The 19914-nt window shown below is 41.2% G+C and overlaps 3 protein-coding genes across 8 annotated transcripts; 2 read left to right on the top strand and 1 right to left on the bottom strand.

Moving 5' to 3' along the window:
* Window positions 1-217: 217 nt before the first annotated feature.
* On the top strand, window positions 218-7571 carry LOC6557854 (glycerol kinase). Of its 3 annotated transcripts, none has more exons than XM_032739030.1 (3): window positions 218-389; window positions 4094-4726; window positions 5460-7571. In XM_032739030.1, the coding sequence occupies exons 2-3, from the start codon at window positions 4105-4107 to the stop codon at window positions 6557-6559; spliced, it is 1722 nt and encodes a 573-aa protein (XP_032594921.1). In that variant the 5' UTR covers window positions 218-389; window positions 4094-4104; the 3' UTR covers window positions 6560-7571. The 3 variants fall into 3 exon arrangements, with proteins under 3 accessions (XP_032594921.1, XP_032594924.1, XP_001983190.1); XM_032739033.1 differs by lacking the exon at window positions 218-389 and adding an exon at window positions 920-974; XM_001983154.2 differs by lacking the exon at window positions 218-389 and adding an exon at window positions 2740-2935.
* A 1922-nt stretch (window positions 7572-9493) lies between these two features.
* On the top strand, window positions 9494-15302 carry LOC6558831. 4 transcript variants are annotated; one of them, XM_032738082.2, is made up of 5 exons: window positions 9494-10342; window positions 11655-11824; window positions 11892-11954; window positions 12011-12194; window positions 12618-15302. In XM_032738082.2, exons 1-5 carry the CDS (start codon window positions 9523-9525, stop codon window positions 14834-14836), a joined length of 3456 nt encoding a protein of 1151 aa, XP_032593973.1. In that variant the 5' UTR covers window positions 9494-9522; the 3' UTR covers window positions 14837-15302. The 4 variants fall into 4 exon arrangements, with proteins under 4 accessions (XP_032593973.1, XP_032593968.1, XP_032593980.1 ...); XM_032738077.2 differs by having other exon boundaries at window positions 12615-15302; XM_032738089.2 differs by lacking the exon at window positions 9494-10342 and adding an exon at window positions 11415-11585.
* Window positions 15303-15542: 240 nt separating this feature from the next.
* On the bottom strand, window positions 15543-19618 carry LOC6557723 (probable chitinase 2). Its single transcript, XM_001983156.2, has 5 exons — window positions 19493-19618; window positions 17772-17889; window positions 17323-17487; window positions 16399-16904; window positions 15543-16324 (listed from the first exon to the last, which is right to left on the bottom strand). The coding sequence occupies exons 2-5, from the start codon at window positions 17884-17886 to the stop codon at window positions 15656-15658; spliced, it is 1455 nt and encodes a 484-aa protein (XP_001983192.1). The 5' UTR covers window positions 17887-17889; window positions 19493-19618; the 3' UTR covers window positions 15543-15655.
* Window positions 19619-19914: the final 296 nt, after the last annotated feature.

Here is a 19914-nt window from a genome sequence, read left to right as displayed (position 1 = left end):
AGTAAAATGATAATCTCTGTAAATAAGTGAATAAGAATAGTGTCATTTACTATAATAAGCACTTTACGTGCATTAAGACTTTAATATTTTAAAATAAACTATCAATGCCGCCTACAAAGTGCACTTGTTGCTCAACAGTTGCACAAACTGAACGCTAGCGCTCGTGTGTCCAATATTTACGCAGCCCTGGCTTTGACAGCATAAAAAGGGGCTCGTCAGTCAAGTTGAATTCCATAGATATAAACGGCACATTTTATTGAAGCTGCAGTTACTCATGGCTACTGGTAACCATAAAAACCGCTGGTGGTCACCAGATGATTCACAAATGTTCGGGCATGTTCACAAAATATAGTATCAGCTGCAACCAGCGTGAATTATTCAGTAATTGAGTAAGTAGCCGAGGAACGCGTGCACGTGCTGTAGTTATCGCTTGTATAAAAAAGTGCTAATTGTCCAACACTAATAAAGTTGTGTGCAAAACATTTGGGTAAATCCGCATTGAATCACTGCCACTCATCAACATGCAATTAAGATAACCATTTGTTCAGTGGATGCTACGCTGTTTGCTGTGACGTCATCCGAGCAAACCGTCAACCAATCGGCATTAAGCTTTGAGGGGCTTGTCCACCGGCACACATACGTGCGTACGTGTATATTTGTATATGTAGTAAACATGCATACGTAAACATGTCTGCACACATACATACATGTAAATGTATGTTTTGCAATTCTCATTGATTTTTGCGCATCACGTGCAACCACCCCATACCCATCTCCACCCACTTCGCTTTCTCTACTCCTCTTCATTCGATCATTTATCGCACATGAAAACGTTTTCAGCTCAGTTTGTCGGCAACTGTTGAAGCGGTCGGTCACAAAACGAGTAAATATGTATTTTTAAATGCACACAAATTATTGTTTTTAGAAGCCCCGGCTATTATTGTTGTTTGTAAATTACATTTACGTAACAAGTGGTGTGTATTCGTCTCTATCTATATATTTAATTACATTTATCGTTGTGCGCACTGCTGATTAAAAGTGCGACCTTTGACCTTAGTCATCAACACTTGTTCACAACTAATATCGTATATCACAAACAATTTATCATATCAGCATATGTTTATGTCAACATGAACCACAAAAAAACAGTTTTTTTTTATACAATACCATTAGCAAACAACTCTGGTGATAAACGTTTTTTCAACTTATATTTTGGGTTTGTTGACCCAAGCAATATGTAAATACACTTTGAAACACAAACGCCCCAAATCTTTTAGTAGATCGCCATACTTTTAGAGCCAATAGTTCCCCTCGTCCTATTATTCAGAAATTAAATTTCTAAAATTTACGATTGTTGCTTTCTAAAAACCAGTATTTCCAAAACATTTTGGTGTTTTTTTCTGAGTGTATGCATAAGTATGTACCCTTATTTATAGAGTACATATATATATATAAACCTGAAGCCGTCGAAACTCCATTTTTTTGTTTACCTGCATTTTGCATTACCCCATAATGCAAATGCACTTTGTATTTTTTTGCAGTTGAGATACTCAACTCAGCGATATAATTGTGTTGTCTGAGTTGATCGACTATCACATGACCCATAACAAATTAAAGCATATATTTAGCATTTTTAAACATTTTAATGTATTAATGAAATCCAAAACAAGGCCACAAATTATCCAAAAGACGGAAATTTATTATTGTTTTTTTTCCGTTTCTCTTTTGTTGGAACATATACATATATTTATTTTGATATTATTTATATCTGTAGAAGCTGAATGAACGCAAATAGATGTTAATAAACTCTCTCTCACTCTCTTGAAATAAAAATGTAAATGTTTATTTATAATTACATGGCAAAAAATTAAGGAAAAAAATAGACATTGGAAATAAAGCATTTTGAGGTAGATAAACTCATATCGAAAGATAACATTGCTACCTATGATATATTGTATTTTATATTTATTTACTTGTAAATATGGCATCCTCAAATCGATTTGCTTATCGGCGGCGTAGTTACGGCAATCTCTGTGGCCAAAAAAAAACTCATTAATAAGATGCAAATTTGCTCATTTTAAATGTCAAGGCTATTGTGAATGGATAGACAAACAACGCAGGCGGATGTTGTTGCTCTGTTCATTCACAATATCCACCCCACGACGAGACAGCGTCTCTTTCTTTCCCGTACACTTACTACCAAATGCATTCAATGTAATGCATTGCTTAGTAGTGCTCTTGTATGCACAGTTGTATCATTAAGCAACAATTTGCATGGCAAGACAATGGTACCCCTTTTAAGATTTGCAGTATACAATATCGCGAGAACACAGAATTGAGTAATGCAGTTTGAACAGGGGTTACCTTACTCTTATGAAAAATTAATAACGAATCGAATTCGTAATGGGGTACTTTCGCTGCTGGGTAAGCTATTGTTTCAGCACAGCCGGCTTGTCTTATCAGCTGTTTCCTCACTTCGTTATTATTCCTTCTTCTTCTACTTCTACTGTATCGCAATAGCCGTTGATTGTGTTTGTTTTCAATGTACTTTGAAAGCTCGTGCTATGCATATGTGTGTATGTGTAGTTATATGTATATATATATATATATATATATATATATATATATATATATATATATATATATATATATATATATGTGTGTGTATATATATGTGTATTGCTAGCTGACGCGCCTTCGTTTTTCGGTTCATGCAGCTGTTGCTTGCTGCCTAACTTTCAGATACTTTTTGGCGCTCGCCTTGAACGGATGTGTTTTTCGTGTGTCGTCTTTTCTATTAGTGAAAACAAATAACAACGTATTGTAAACAATAAATACGCTCTCTCTCACTCGCACTCTCTGGTATTGTGACAAGTGTTAAGATTTTGGCGACAGTCTGTTATCAACGTGTTATCAATAAATACAACAATAAAATGTACGCATAACATTTTATAATAGCTCATGTTTCTAACGGACATTTATGAATATCGCTGATATCGGTTATATATATATATATAAATATATATATGGAATATTGAAATATTGAGCTGTGCACTGCCATTGGAAACAGGTTTCTTTATGACAAACACCAGACAGAGAACTATTAACAAATGTGTATATTACACATTCCATAAAGCCAGCATTCCATTAATCCAGACTAAACGGAGATTATTGCATTTGTGTTTGTGACTTTGACCCGAACTTGGACTCTATATATTTACATTATATATATAGCATATATATATTAATGTGTAGTAGACGGGAAATGTGATCGTTTCAATAATTGACAACACTCGATCATTTTGCTCTTATCACAGAACTGGGTGCCGCAAACTCAACTGAAAAGCTTTTCAAAAAATCGCGATAACGAGATTTTTAACAACAATATGTGTATATATATGTGTGCCTGTGTGTTTTTCTTTTTGGGGTGTGTTGTGAGCGAGAGGGCTCGCCCGTTATGCCAATAAATCTTTTTGAGGTTTGCAAAGTGCAAAGTCGAAATCGAGAAAAATACAAGTGTTTTTGACTTGCAGGCAGATTAAATAAAAATAAAAATATTGTAATCTGGTCTAAAATACCAATTTACTCATTAAATAATGCAGCAAAAAAATTTTAAAGGTTTCCAGGAACGGAATTCGTAAAAATTCTTATAGTCTGTGAGATACAGGCGGACGGACGGACATTGCTGATCAAGAATATATATACTTTATGGCGTGGAAGTTGCTAGCTTCGTGCTGTTACTTGCCTCTACCATTTTATCCATTTTAAATGAGTTTAGAGTATAACAATTGTTATTGTCTAGCATAAGATTAAATACTCTTCAATGATATCTTGCCCTGATCAAGATAATCTATACTTATACTTTTTAACTGGGTTGCAACAAAGTAATAAGCATTGAATTTTAAGATCGTATCGCAAACTGAATGCGGAGAGAAGAAAGACTCGAGTAACTGTCTAGTTGTGCCGAGTGCTTAATTTGATAAGAACCTATTGACGCTGAGGAGCGATAAGGATCCAATTCATTTCCTTTGCCGTCATAGCAAATAATTTTGCATGTAATCATAATAATAATAGATTCACTTCCAACTTGCAGCTAGCAGCAGCATGACGGAGGGCAAAAACGTACCCAATTCGAGTGCCGATGTTCCCTTCCGGAGCAAGGAGCAACGCAAGCAATCCCTAATCCAACACACAGGCCTCGTGGGGGTTATCGATGAGGGCACCAAGACGATTGGTTTCTCGATATATACGACGCCCGATTTCAAGGAGATCGCCGCCCATCGTGTCGAGCTGAGCGTAATAACGCCCCAGGATGGGTGGTACGAACAAGACCCCATGGAGATGATGGCATCGATTAATAAGTGTGCCGTCGAGGCCATTAAACAGCTGCCCGAGCAGGGCTACAGTGCCAGTGATATTGCCACAGTGGGCATTACCAATCAGCGGGAGACGACCATCGTCTGGGATGCGGTGACGGGGAAGCCTCTGTACAATGCCATCGTTTGGAAGGACATACGGACCAGCAGCACCGTCGAACAGATCGTGGCCAAGGTTCACGATGCGAACCACTTCAAACAGAGCACGGGGTTGCCCATCTCCACATATTTCTCGGCGCTGAAGATTCGCTGGCTCAAAGACAATGTGCCCGAGGTGCGGCAAGCGTGTCGCGAGAAACGCTGCAAAGCAGGCACTGTGGACAGCTGGATCGTCTGGAATCTGACCAATGGTTGGTAATATTAATATTATATTTTATAATAGTAATTGAAGAAGCACAATTTATTATTAAGGAGATTTTGGCAGGAATATAGTAATCACCCATTGGAACCCCTTTCCCTCTCTAAGCGATCTATCGCAGTTAGCAAAAATAGGAACACGTAAGATTGCTCTCATTTAGTTTTTGCCGTCTAATGTCAAGAAATTGAGAAGATCCAAATCTGGCCTATGTGTGTCGATCTTGCGGTCGTCGGCTGTCTTACCTTACCTAACCTATTATTAAGGACAAACGGGAAACCGTATACAAGATCCATATTCAAGAATATGATGCACGACTGAAATATATAGAGTGTTTTAGTAATCGTTTCTTTTGACAAAAGACTCGAATAGCAGAAGCAGAAGAAATATGCTTGACAAACTTAAGCTTGGCGGGATTTAAAATAATACCCAAATCATCAATCAACACATTCAATGCGTTCAGCTTAAGAAAATAGTTATATTCTTTCTCCGCAAAAGAGTTAGTTGACGACAGAAGTACACTCCGTAAAAATCGTTTCTAAATGAAAATAGAACAGTTTTATAGTTTTTAGAAATAATATCTAAATATTAGAAAATTTCTAAAAATTAAAATGGCTTGTCCTAAATTGAATATCCCAAAAATATGATAACTTTTTCAATTGTATATCTATATCTTTATCTATATCTATATAACTATATATATCTATAACTATATTTATACTTCTCAGGTGCTCTCCACATCACGGATGTAACAAATGCGTCGCGTACGCTACTCATGAACCTGGAGACGCTCAACTGGGATCCGGTCCTGCTCAAGACCTTTGCCATCAAGGAGGATATGTTGCCAACGATACGCAGCTGCTCGGAGGTCTTCGGCAAGATCACCTCGGATCGCAGTGCGTTGCGTGGCATGACTCTAAGTGGGATACTGGGCAATCAGCAGGCATCGCTGTTGGGACAGATGTGCGTTAAACCCGGTCAGACAAAGAACACATATCGTTCCGGTTGTTTTCTACTCTGCAATACGGGTGATAAGCCCGTATTCTCGCGACACGGTCTGCTCACCACAATCGCCTACAAATTGGGTCCTCATGCACCCACCACTTATGCCCTGGAAGGATCTGTCTCAGTGGCTGGCCATGCTCTCTCCTGGCTGCAGCAGAAGGTGCGTCTCCTGCCCGACTCCCGAGAAGCGGAGAAGTATGCGGAGGCGGTACCCACATCGGGTGATGTGTATTTTGTGCCCGCTTTTACGGGTCTCTATGCGCCGTATTGGCGTCAAAATGCCCGTGGCATCATCATCGGCCTCACGCAATTCACTCGGAAGAATCATATTGTGCGTGCGGCGCTGGAGAGCATCTGTTTCCAGACGCGTGACATTCTGGAGTGTATGCATCAGGAATGTGGCTATGAGATCAATAAGCTCCACGCCGATGGCAAGTTGACCACAAATAATCTGTTGATGCAGTTGCAAGCGGACACCGCCGGTTTGCCACTGTTCCGGTCGCAGTTGATGGACTCGACGGCCTTTGGGGCGGCCATGTGTGCCGCTCAAGCGGATGGCGTCAATCTCTGCAAATTTGACCCGGGGAAACGCTATTACGAGAACGTCCATTACGACACATTTCTGCCCACGACGACGGAACAGGAGCGTGAGGAGCGCTACGGCAAATGGAAACGGGCCGTGGAGAGGAGTTTAGGCTGGGTCATCAAGCAGAAGAAGACACCGAAGCACACCGAGGAGAATTATCGCATGGTCTCCTCGCTCCCGGCGAGCATCTTCCTCATCAGCAGCTTTGCTATGTTGGTGCACTCGCTCAAGGCGTAAATGGTTCTATGGCTATCTATATTTATATATCATTATAAATGTATATGTACTTATTTATATTTTTAAGCCAACAACTCTTCCGATTTGGCATCGGCTAATCGGTTGTGATAATGTTTATTTTATAGCGGAATTTACTGTAGCCAGGCACTGTTAATGTGGCTAACAGAGGTAATAGCAGCTGCAACATATATGTTATATGTAATAACATCTGTAAAATAACAAGTGGCCTGTAACAACAGCTGTACAGGTTTACATATATTAGTTTTTATGGAATAACACCTGTAACGTATTATGCAACACGTTATCGAATATCGTATGTTGTGTTATCTTATTTTAAAATTGTAGAGTCTTGGTTCTAAGTAATTAGTAATAACATCTTAAACATCACATATACAGTGTTGCAGATGTTATTTTACAGTTGTTATTGCAGGCCGTTAGCTACATTACTAGTAATATCAACTGTAACAAAACATGCAACACCATATCGTATATCACGTTACGATATGTTATCTAACAGTTATTACAGTGCTCGAACTACGTCCCTAATTAACTTGTAGCTACATTAACAGTGACCTGCTTAGATTACGACTCTGACATGTATATATGTATATACATATGTATATAGTTTAACTGGTTGAATTGGTTTTAAAGCAATCATGTAAATAGTTTATGACACAAACAGGACATACTCTCTTTTTCCCTCTCTCTTTCTCTCTTTATGGGTCCTTGTTATATTGTTTACTTAACACATTTAAATTCATGTACTTATCTTATCGTGTTCTGTGCGGCATACTTCGAGTGCTAATTTCGATTGCTGATAAACTTCAAGCTTAATCGATTCTAGCACAAACACAAACACATACAGACGTATATATATATTTATTTATATCAATTAATGTATATAGCACAAATTACTTTGTATATTCCCCATATATGTCTAGTTTACGTAGGCTACAAATAATAAACGATTATAATAAAAAATGCAATTTCTTTGCCAAAGCTATTAACTTAACTATCTCGATATATATGTATATAGAGTTATGTCACATATTGGAATTTCTGCTGATTGCCAGAGCATATTCATTAAATGTATAGCCAAGCGTTCAACGACAATATCAGTAGCGGAAATGTCATTAACGGTTAAAAATAACTAAAATAATCTACCGATTAATGTCGCCTCTATTGGGGCACAGACTATCAATGCTGGACATTTAGAGGTGTGTGTATAGGTAAAAATAATAAACTTTGAATCCAACTCATAAATCAAATGCTTAGGAGGCAGACTCAACTCTAATAAATTCAAAGAATCCTTTTTAACGGTTAAAAATCACCTTAAATAACTAAGAATAATAAAGAAACTTTAAATTGAAGTGCTAAGAATTTGCCCTGAAATTTGGAAAAAAAAATAGAGTTAAAATATTTTGAAAAAAATAAAATCGAGAATCTCTATCGGAGTTGAAACCTAAATTCGATTCGGTTTGAGAACCTGTAAAAAATCGATCTTAAGGGTAACAAATAATTTAAAATATTCTACCGATTAATATAAATTCAATTGGGTCAATATGATTTATCTGGTTATAGACAATAAACTTTGAATCGAAGTTCTAAATGAAATGCAGACTCAACTTTAACCCATTCAAAAATAACATAATATTAAATAGCAATAATCTACAGAATAATGTGCACCCAATTGGGACACAATCTATAAGTTCTGGGTACAAACAAATCAAATGCTTGAAAGGAAGACTCAATTTTAACCCATTCAAAAAATCCTTCTTAAAAAGTTTTACCTGTTATCTCACCGGTCATTTAAATTGGTTCTACAGGTTGCCACACACACACACTCGGACAACAACAACAAAGGCAAGTTGTTGTCGGATTCAGGTAACAAGAGTTATCCGAGCAACAAAAACAAAAGAAATGCCAAACAAAGAAATTGATTTTCACTTCTCTGCTCTGCTCTGCTCCTGCTCTGCTCTCGACTACACCTTCAGAATTTTTACTGAATCAGTGCATCAACAGCAACCACAACAACAAGTAAGAATGTTGTAGTCGACTACAATATGCCCTGTAATCCATCTGTTATATAATCCCTGAGCTCCAAACGCACATGGTTATGTCGACTAGACTGTTGCTGCTGATCAGGTATATATACACATTATGGTTGCTCCGTCTGTGAGATACTTATGCCCAAAACCATTCTACCCCTTCTTACACATTTTTAATAAATTCAGGTTATAACAATTGTTATTAGTTTGCAACAGATTAACAGATTAAATACTCTTGAATATAGTAAACTGATCTAAAGTAATTGTTGTTATATATAGAATATAGTCTATCTTAGTTATATAGAAATTCATTATACCCTTTTGTACACATTTTTAATGGGTATATGAACAACAAGAAAAAGAACAACAGCTAACAGCGGTCAAGAATCCGGTTCGTTTGAAGTTGAGGCGCGCACCTTTTTCCCCATTTTCTCTTCAATATCCAAACCGGTGTGTGTGTGTGTGTGTGTAGGTGTTTTCTCAGAGATTGCTCTCCCACTTGTGTGTGTGTGAGAGAGAGACTGGAAGAGCTCTCTGCGATCCTCGAGACAAAGAGCCAAAAGAGCGAAAGAGCCTCAGTCGCCGCTCAACTTCAGTCGCGTTTGCTTCGTGTCTGCCGCGTTTTTGATTGTTTTTAGTTTGTTTTTCATTTTTTGTTTTTATTTGTTTATGTTAATGCGATTGGATTGTATTGGGCCATTTATTTGGTTTTTCGATTTAAAAAAATATTTGCCGCATTGGCAATAAATGCGAGCTTGAAATTGGAAGCGTGAGAAGCAAAAGTGCCACACGAGTCATGAGTTGCTTTGCGAGAGAAAAACATTAATAAGCATTTGAAGTTAAAGGGTCACAAACCGGTTTAGTCAGCGCCAGTTGTCAGTTGCCCGTTGCCAGGTGCCACTCGGCTACTCAATTATGGAGGCCTCAGCCACCGCCTCATCCACAGCCGCATCCTTGCAACGTGTTGCCTCCCAGTCGAGTCTCGTCCAGCCACATCACTATCATTATATACAATATCCGGCGCACTTTCTGCAACAGCAGCAGCAACAGCAGCAGCAACAGCAGCAGCAGCAGCAATCCACAACAGCCGCACAGCAATGCCAGTGTCCCTGCTCCTGTGGACGTGCCACTACCACACAGCAGCAGCAAAATGCCTCCATGGCTGTGGCTGTGCTCGTGCATCAGCAGACTACAACAAATCCTGTTCAGCAACAGCAGCCGACTCCAGTCAAGACACAGTCAGCGCAATCCCTGCTCAATCATTCCTATCAAGCGCTAGCCGATGAGGAGCGGGAGCAGAGAGAGCGGGATCGGGACACATCATCAGGCAATCCGCCCGGCTGTGATTGTGACCTGGAGTGCAATTGTGCTATGGGAAATGGTGCCCCCGCCTCCCTCTCCCTCTCCCAGCAGCAGCAGCACAAGCGTCATCTGCTCAACGATGCCATGGTGGGCGCCGATGAGATTACGGTCAGTGAATCCGACAACAATAGCACCATGATCAAGAAGAAGAAACCACGCTCCACTGCATCAGCAGCAGCAGCAAATCAATTGCCACCCAAATCGCAGCCCAGCGATAGCTGCAATGACATCTACCATGACACGGAACTGGAGGCGGCGGCAACGGGGGCAGCTCCAGGAGCTGTGGTCAAGTCTCAGGGCCTGGATGATAATCGTCCGCCCTTGCCGCCACGCCCACCACCCAGGCCAAGGAACGCCGCCAATGGGTCCATGGGTAAGTGTTGGAAACGCGCATCTTTAAATACTGTTAAAAAATAAACAAAAATGAGAATGCCTAAAATTTATAATAAAATACAAATATGATTAGAAATCATATAAACCACATAAAATACTATTAAGATTAGAAAATATGGGATTGTCGATTTAGGGCAAGCCTTTCTAATTTTTAAAAATTGTCTTTCTTATATTTAGAAATTATTTCTAAAAACAAGAAGTTTTCTAGGTTTCAGGGGGATTTTCTGAAATTCAACGCGATCTTTTTTATCTGTGTATAGAAACCATATAAAAAATAATGAATTATATCATATTAATCGTGCAATACGTTTTCTACACAAAAAATTCAAAAAGTAAGATTAAAATTTCATATTCAATTGAAATTTAAAAAAATCAGAAATATTTATAAGATTCCTAGAGCATCAATATTTGTAGCATGCATTCGCGGGGAAAACCCCGAAAAATACCAATAAACGATATGCCATTCAAATCACAATTGCCAATTATTGCAATTGACATCTGTCTTGCAATCAGCACAGTATTTGGTAACTGATTCCTTGAACAGCATCCGCTCCGAATAATACTTCCTCGTCTAACCTCCTCTTCCTGCTTTATCATCCTTGAGGTTGACGCCTGCGCTTTAGTCTCCTGCTCTCTTTTTGTGGTCTGCTCTCTGCTCTCTGCTTTCTCTCTCTCTCTCTCTCTGGGGAGTCTTCCGTGATTGCAGCACTATTTACAGTTGTTGTTTTTTTGTGGTGGTTGGGAACTGTGTGTGCGTGTGAATGTCAGTAGGGAATTTGAAGTTGACATCGTTCCTTCCATTCCTTTCCATTCCCTTCCGCTGCTGTACTCTCTTACTGCTATCTGGTCTAGAGCTGCCCCAGCTTCCGCGTCTCCCAATTTACCCCAATTACCTAGTCAAATCCCATTCCGCGCAGCTGCCAGTTAAGGCATCTCATCTCGATTCAACTTGTGTGTAGATATTTTTCCGTGTAGCGAAAAAAAAGAGCAGAAGAAAAATAAGTCGAGCAAAACAACAAACCTAATTTTGTTGCCGTGTGTTTTTAAAATGTTTATACAAATTGTGGTTTAGTAAATTGTTTGGGTTAAGCCAGAAATATACACAATCATGCATGGTTATCCGGTGATGCAGTTTGTGCAATACAGCATGCCTCCGCCCTGCTCCTGGGTGCCTGCCCCACCGCCTACATCCTCGGCGGAGGCACATCATCGCGGTTCACTAAGTTAGATATGACGACTAGCTGCTCCCTGTCCATAAGTCGATATTAATCCGATTCTCATTGCATTTGCAGCTCATCGACATGGCGCGGGCATTAAGAAGTATGTGGTCTGGTGCCTTATCTGTGGCGGCTTCAGTTGCCTGCTGGGCGTGCTCTTCCTTGGTGTCTACTTTCTCCTCCATTCCTATACGATTACCGTGGGCAACTTTGAGACGGTGCCCACTTTTGTGCCGGCCACGCTGGTGAGTTCCTGAAAATATCAACTAATTATTAATTATTTTTTAAATAATATATTATTAATCCTTGCAGCTCATCCTGACGGGCGTTTGCATCATGAGTTTGGCGCGTCGTCGCAATCGTTATAGTTATCTGGTGAGTGCAGCTGGGAAATCCTCTCCAATCTGTCTGTCTAAAGTAGAATCTTACAGATCAAGTTATCGGGTGCCTGTGGACTCGTCTCTGCTCTGACCTGTGCCCTGGTCACGGTGACAACCACCGTGCTCCACATGAGCCGGCTGCAGGCGTTGCGGGAATGCGAATATGCCCAGAAGACGCGCACCTGTACCTGCTACTCCGATCTCATCGAATCCCAGGTGGATCGCGTGGACAAAGGTAGGCATAGTCCCTTAAACTCCCAACTCCATAACAATCAATGAGTCAAATTAATTTTTATCAACCCTCTAGAGAGACTTACCAGTGCATTTTTTAATCGATTCGAGTACCCCATAAAGATTAAAATAGGCATGATGATGCCAACACCGGTTCAGAGTCCCCCATATCTATCATTTGTAACTCAACTTTATGTCTTGTCTCGTTAATATTTTAACCTTAATCTTAACTAATTCATACTCTTTTTTTTTTGGTTTGATTGGGTTTTTGGGATTTTCCCCCTCAATCATGCATTATGCATTTAAATGCCACCAGAAATCTTATAAAATATATAATAAACATTTGCTATTTTTTGCAATTTAAATTTAATAAAATTTAATTTTTCGAGCAGACAAACAAATAAATTGTGTTATTGTTTTTCAGAAGGTGTTCGCCTCGTGTTTGACTCGCTGTCCGATTGTGGCGTTGTCCACGGCTCCCTCTACTCCTGCCTACGGGCCATTTTCGGGCTGTCCGTTGCCGGAGTGTTAATCGCCGTCTTTAGCTGCATGCTGGTCTATCAGCTGCTCAGCCACGAGCGCAAGAAAATGTACTGGGAGCAGTTGGAGCTGCGTTGCCGTTCCCTCTACGCCAGCCAGGTGCCTCCTCCGCCGCCTGCGCTGACTGCACCCGGACGTATGCTTAATTGTCGTTGCTGCGAGCAGTGCCACGCCCATCGCCAGCTGACGTTGCCCGCCGCCGGCCTGCCATGGGATGAGGCGAGTGCAGCTGCCGTGGCTGCTGTGGCCGCCGCCTCCGGTGGCGGAGCCGGAGCCGAGCAGCGTTTCTGGGCCGCACAGCCGCCGGGCAATTTCTACTCCCCCAATCCCGGCGAAGAGTCCGCAGCGAGTGGTTGCCGCAACGGTCGAGATCGCGGCGTGCGCAGCGGTAACAGCAGCGGCTGGAGCTGGCCGAGAATGCCCTGGCAGCGGAATACGCCGGATGCAACGCGCCGTTTCCGTCAATCCGCGGCCAGTCCGGATTCACAGTACGGTTTTAGCACGGCGGCGGCGGTTGCCGTCGCGGATGGAGATCGTATGTTGATGGAGGAACCTACGGCCATAGTGAGTACGGCTGTTTATAATGGGTTGCCTACGGCGCTGCCCTACGGCGTCTGGGGTCCTCCACCCCCGTACAGTGATCCCAATAGTCCGGCACGGCGCGGCTACTATCAGTATCTGCAGGCAGGCAGCTGTCTGCCGGCCGGAACGGGTTTACTGGCGCTCCAACAGCATCCACAGCAACTGTCCCAGTTGGAGCAACTGCCTCAGCAACTGCCGCAGCAACTGGCGCAGCAGCCGACGCGTCTGTGTGTTCAGCATGCCGGTCAAGCAGCGACGCTCGAGCGCATGGACGGCCTCTCGCTCAGCGGAGGCACTGCATCCATGGCCGCCATACCACGCAGCGCTGCATACAAGGCCAAGCCAGTGGCTGAATATGAGAACACCCATTCGGATAGTGACGGTGGAGATGGTAACGATGGCAGCTGGACGCGGGAACGCGGCTCCAACACGCTGCCCAGCCGCAAGCTAAAGAAACGCATCGAGGCGGGTGGCGCCAAGAGCATTGGACCACAGAACCAGCAGCGGCCCAATGTGCAGCAACTTTTCGCTGGGGAAGCGGCCGCCGCCAAGGAGCAGCAGCAGCCGGCAACGGAGGAGGAGCTAGTGCAGCAGCAAACTCAGCCAGTTAGTGGCGTGGAGAACGTTGGCTATCAGGATTCGAATGGTGCCATTGCCAAGACGACGACGTCCGCAGCGCTGCCCGGCGAGGAGGCAGCCGAGTCGGAGGTTTATTTTGCGGACGTGAGCAGCTGCTGCAACGACAACTACTACGACAATGCCCAGGTGCATCATCATCATCACCATCAGCATCAGCATCAGCACAGCCATAGCAGTCACAGCAGCAGCAATCCGGAGGATTATCTGACGCAGCGCTTTGGGCGGCGGGAACACTCCATACGCAGTCGCTTGCCCATGCCACCAGCCCGTCTCCCAGCTGGTGAGGATGAGGATGATGACGACGAGGATGATGATGAGGATGAGGATGATTACGAGCGCTCCAATCTCAATAGACCCACGCTCAAAAATGCCGCCCTCGAACAGCAGCAGCAGCAGCTGCAAAAGGACATCTCCCGGCAGAGCATGTGTTCCTTGGAATCCGAGGCGAAGACCGAGTTCACCGATCTGTCCCCAGCCACGCCCTGCGAAGGGCCTCTGCCACCGCCGCCGGCCAACTTTGCCAGCGAACCGCTGTCAAATTCAAATGTAAATTTTGTGGCCACATTTCCGTATTCGTCGGAATCACAGTGTTTGGAGGCACATCGTCGGAGTACAAAAAATATACACGAGCTGCTGCTGGGCAACAGTTGTGCAACTGTTGAGAGCAATCATTCCCCCCACTCACACCAAAACTCACCACACTCGCATTACGAGCTGATCAACGAGCAGCGTTTTCAGCTGCAGCGTTCGCAAAGCAAACACAACTCGAAATCGAAAAACCGTTCCCGGGAACAGTTGCAGGACATCTATGCAGGCGGCGAGCATGCCGATTGGTCCGATGCTGCAGCACCAGTGACAGTGCGAGCCAGCAGCAAACGTTTGTGAGACGAAATCGATATCGAAATCGAACTTTTCGTCTAGGTTTCACACTAACACTAACTCACACCACAAAAGCGTTCACTATCTTCCTTTTGATTTGTGCACACAGATTGTATGCATATATATATATATATATATATATATATGTGCATTTGTAATTTTTGCCAGCCCGAATCAACTCTGTTAACAGTTAGTTTCACTTAATACCGCGCTCTCTCTTTTTCTCCCTATAAGGTAAAACTTTGCTTTAACTATTTTATGCCATCCTTAAATTTATATATGAATCATATTGTAGTATTGAATTTAATGTTGAAATTGTAGCAACGATAATCTATGAATATTATACAAATTATATGTTACACTTACCTGCATATATAAATATATAATACACATACATACATAATACATATGTAGTTAGTTAAACGTTAGATTGCCAGTTATATTTGTTATATTAAACAAGTACACAACAACATATGTATGGAAATTTTAACAAAATGCACGAGTGTTTTTAATTGTAACAGTTAAACGGGCGATTCTCGATAAAGCGATAGGCGAAGACGAGGGCTGGGTTAATTTTAATCGCACTTATTTAAACTGCTAATAAGTTTCGAGTAAGTTAATAGTGTTGGGCAGGGCTTTCAACCAAGTAATTTTGGCGTTTATTTAAATTACGGAAAATTATCGATTACTCAATCTGAGAAAAAACTCTTAATTTAAATTAATAGTTTGACTTTTAATTACGTGAAAGTAAAACTGACAGCTAGAACAGCTGCAAATGGGAACAAACTTACATTCAATAAAAAACTAAACCGATTAAAGTACATTTCAATGTCTTAAACTGAGCAAGAGCGTGAAAACAAAGCTGATCGGTAGAGCCAAGCTTACAACATTTGCCGCCGCCGCATTATTGCCATGTGGAATCTCATTCTCGGAGTCATCCGGCACGACAACCTCATCGGCAGCCAGTTCGTCGAGGGCAAATGTTGTCGCCTCATTTATGGTGCGCAGCAGGGGATAGTTTTGATTGAGTCGCCTTGGCGAGTTGGTGACAAGTCTGAAATCGGCAAAGGTGTCCTCGTCCAGCTCACATTTTCCCAGGAAATCATCCGTGTCCACAGACCAGACCATAACGCCAGCTAATTTCTTCTGCACGGCAAACTTCACCTTGTTCGCAATGGAACGGGAACTATCGAAGGTGACAACGCTCACATCTTGGGTGAAAACATTGCGCTCGGATTTTGCCAAAATTTGACTCGTCGGCGCATCCCATTTCTTGGACCAGCCCGACGTCTTGTTGCTCAATATTCTGCAGATCTCGTTGTAGCCGAGGAACCCGTCCTCACGTGTGAATGGACCCTGGAACCCAACGCCATCACTCGCATCATCCACATTGCCCTGGGCGACAGTCTTAAAGGTGCGTCCATAAAAGGGTAGTCCCAGCACCACCTTTGAGGGTGGAGCACCCAGCTCCAGCAGATAATCGATGGTGTGTTGCTGAAAATATTGATTGAATGCATCGAATATTGGTATATCCTTTTTTTCAGTGTATAGACCCTAGAATTGCTTACCACACTCAAAGGATCCCCCGCTGGGGCCGTCAGCGGAGCATTGTATCCGACTTTGTGATCCCAGCTGCCATGATAATCGTAGCACATGATGTGCAAAAAGTCCAGATACCTGGTAATCTGTCTCACATCGTAGGCCTGATCGATGACATGCTTGGCAGCGCCAATGGCCGAGGTGAGCAGCAGACCATGGCCATCGAATTCTTCCCTCAGCTCCTTGGTCAGGGAAACAAAGTTCTCCCGGTCCGCCGGACTACCGCCTCGCTGTGTGGGATACTCCCAATCCAAGTCCAAACCATCAAAGTTATATTTGCGCACAAAACCAGAGACCTGATGGACGAAATGCTGGCGCTGCTGCACATTGGCCACCAGAGTCGAGTAGTTCCTAGAGCCCTCGTTCCAGCCACCGATGGCCAAGCTCACTTTCAGATGCGGATGACTGCGTTTTAGGCCCGTCAGACGCTCGTAGCCACCCTTGCCGTACTCCTCCAGTAGATCCTGCCAGGGGTCTGCAAAATTGCAACATATGTTACATATTAAATTTGCATATTATACACTTAAGAAAACAATTGCCCAACGTTTAGTAAGCCGATATGGTTGTGACTTTCGAAAAACCACGTTTTACTTCTCTAAATTTCAGAGTGGACTTTTCTAAAATTTAGAAAAAAAAAAATATATATATATACATATATATATATATATATATATATATTTATATATATATATATATAAATATAAATACATATATACACATATATATATGATTTAGGACAAACCTTTCTACATTTTATAAATTATTTTTTCTAATATTTAGAAATTATTTCTAATATATAGAAAAATGTTACATTTTTTAGGGTGATTTTCATTTTAGGGCAATTTACTAAAACTTAAAGCGACTTTTTTCTGAGTGTATATAGTTAACTATACCCAACGATTTGATGACCGACTGCGTGATGTCGAGGCCAGCGAAGGCGTACACAGCATGTGTGCAGAGGCTCGGATCGAAATTCTCAATTGAATAAGCACCGTCTCCAGGTCTATACACCGCCCAGGTGGATATATAACAAACAACCACCTTGCTGTGAGCAGGTCCTGCAGGAAGAAGACGATGAAAGAGAAAATGGTAATATTAAAATGTGTAAAAAGGATATAATGGTTTTAATAAACAGGCGCAAGCATTTCCTGCAAAAGAAATGAAAGCACTTCCACGCATGCTTACATTTGGGTGTGCAAGACTTTTAAATTGAAATTTGGCAATAAAAAGTGGAATATATTTAACAGCCTGGACTACAGGACATTTCAATAGTCGAGCTCACTCGCCTACAATTTGTCTTACTTGTTTGCCCCCCCTTTGCGGTCGACCACAAAATACTCACCAGTCCTGGCGGCAACCGAAGCCCACAATGTGCCCACGATGATAGCCAGCAATAGGGATTGTAGTGCCCACCTTCCAGCTCCTCCTCCTCCTCGCAGGGCCATAAAAGTCTGCATTTGCTAAGAGAATCAAAGAGAGAGTGAGAGAAATGAGAATTAAGCGTCGCTTAAGTGAACTGTGATTTTGCTACAAAAATGTATATATATATATTTGCCGTAAGGCTAAGTATATTGTATCTTCCAGATACATCCAATTAAGCTCAATTGCGCCCAGCTTTTAATTCAGCGCCCAGAGTGGAAGGCATATGTGCTGCACTCAGCAAAACAAACCGCCCGGAAGACTATAAAGTTTTTCTTGTTTTTAGACTTTGTAAATGATTTCTAAATATAAAACAAAATATAATAAATCAACAATCCCAAAAATGTTCTGTATTTTTATTCTATTCTTTCTATTTTTTTTTTTTATAAATATTTTCTTTTATTGGAAATTTTATATATTTATTTTAAATTTTAGTAAATTCTACTTTGAAATTAAGAAAAGGAAAACTCTGATTTTTGGAAATTCACTTTCTGAATAATAAGTTAAGCTGAGTTAAATTGGTGGCAAAAGTATGACGAATTTCTAAAATTCAGGGCGTTTTTATTTTTCTGAGTGTAGGACCGCAGAAAAGTGAAAGGCAGAAATTATAAGAATCAATCCAGATTCTTGTAAGTGTATATATACATAATAATTATGAATTGATTCGATGTGAGTCAGCAAGGTAATCTTAATACAAAATTGAAATGAAATCACATAAACTTAACTACGATGAACTATTCTAAGGCACATATATATATATATATATATATATATATATATATATATATATATATATATATATATATATATATATATATTATATACATATATTTAAAAGTGTGAGCAGTCAGTGAAACCTGATTCTTAAGTTTCATACTTCCGTACACCCTTAAAAGTGGTTGAAAGCCGGTCCAAAAGTGCATATAAACATTTTATTTATATACACCTGAAGACCTGAAGACTTGGAGAGTGAGTTGAAGAATGATTCATTCGCTCAACGGTTTAACCGGTTCACATCTAAAGTGCGTCTTTGTCTCAACAACAACAATTTGCTATCAGTCGAAATGTTGGGCAAACAACAACAAATTTGATGGCTGATAAGACAATATAGACAATATATGTATATAAAAATAGCATCAATGTGCACTCTAAAAACAAAGCCAAAATGTATACAAATAAATTATAGTTTCACTTTTAACTTAGTTTTACTGTTTTTGTATTTTTATGTGATTTTTTTTCTTATCTTGGAAACCGGAATTGGGTGCAGAAAACATCACGAGTCTTTTAAATACACATAGAAAAAAAGGCAGCGGCGAAAAAAAATAAATAAAAAGCGACTTTATTAAAAAGAAATCTAGGGGAATAAACCAGAACAGAGCTAAAATTGTTCCGAGTTTATTTTTTTATGGGTTACGCCTGCGCCTTGGGTTAAAATGAATACCCCTTCTCTGTGTATGTGTGTGCGTGCGTGTGGGTGTGTGTGTGTGTGTAGAAAGCCAATTAGCGGAAAGACATCTTTAACTTTAAAAGCACATTCACATTGACGACGCACTTGAAATGTATACATTTTTTCCTTATTTTCATTAAAACGTGCCTAGCATACTTATTCTTTTCTAGTGGTTTTTATTTTAGTTTTGTACGTACAATATGTTTTTGATTGCCTCAAGACGTGTTTTTAATATATTCACTAGCCAAAACAGAAATTGTTAACGTCGTTAACGCGCCAGCAAAATCCGAACTTCTTCGGGCTGTAGCCACGGCCACACTGTCCAATTTATACATGATTAAGCCACTCAAGCCGAACGTCGCGTACCAATTGCCAGAGAGAGCTGTTAATGCAGACTCTGTTAAGTAACTCAAGAGCAAAAGAAAAACTGCTTGTGCTCTCTTATGCTTATGCTTAGGCAGCAGCAACTCAGTCAGTAGTCAGCAGCTGCTTACACTCTCGCGCTCTCGAAAGGAGAAAGCAGCGCAGCAGCTCAAGCCAAGCTGAAGAATGTTTTAAAGAGAGCGGCTTTGTTTGTGTTAGTGAACAGATCTAAATGTCTGCTTACGCTCAGTGAGCA

This window comes from Drosophila grimshawi, unplaced genomic scaffold (assembly GCF_018153295.1).
Source record: "Drosophila grimshawi isolate 15287-2541.00 unplaced genomic scaffold, ASM1815329v1 contig_44, whole genome shotgun sequence".
NCBI lineage: Eukaryota > Metazoa > Arthropoda > Insecta > Diptera > Drosophilidae > Drosophila > Drosophila grimshawi.
The sequence above is the reverse complement of the archived record's forward strand: the minus strand, read 5'-3'. Positions and strand labels throughout refer to the sequence as shown.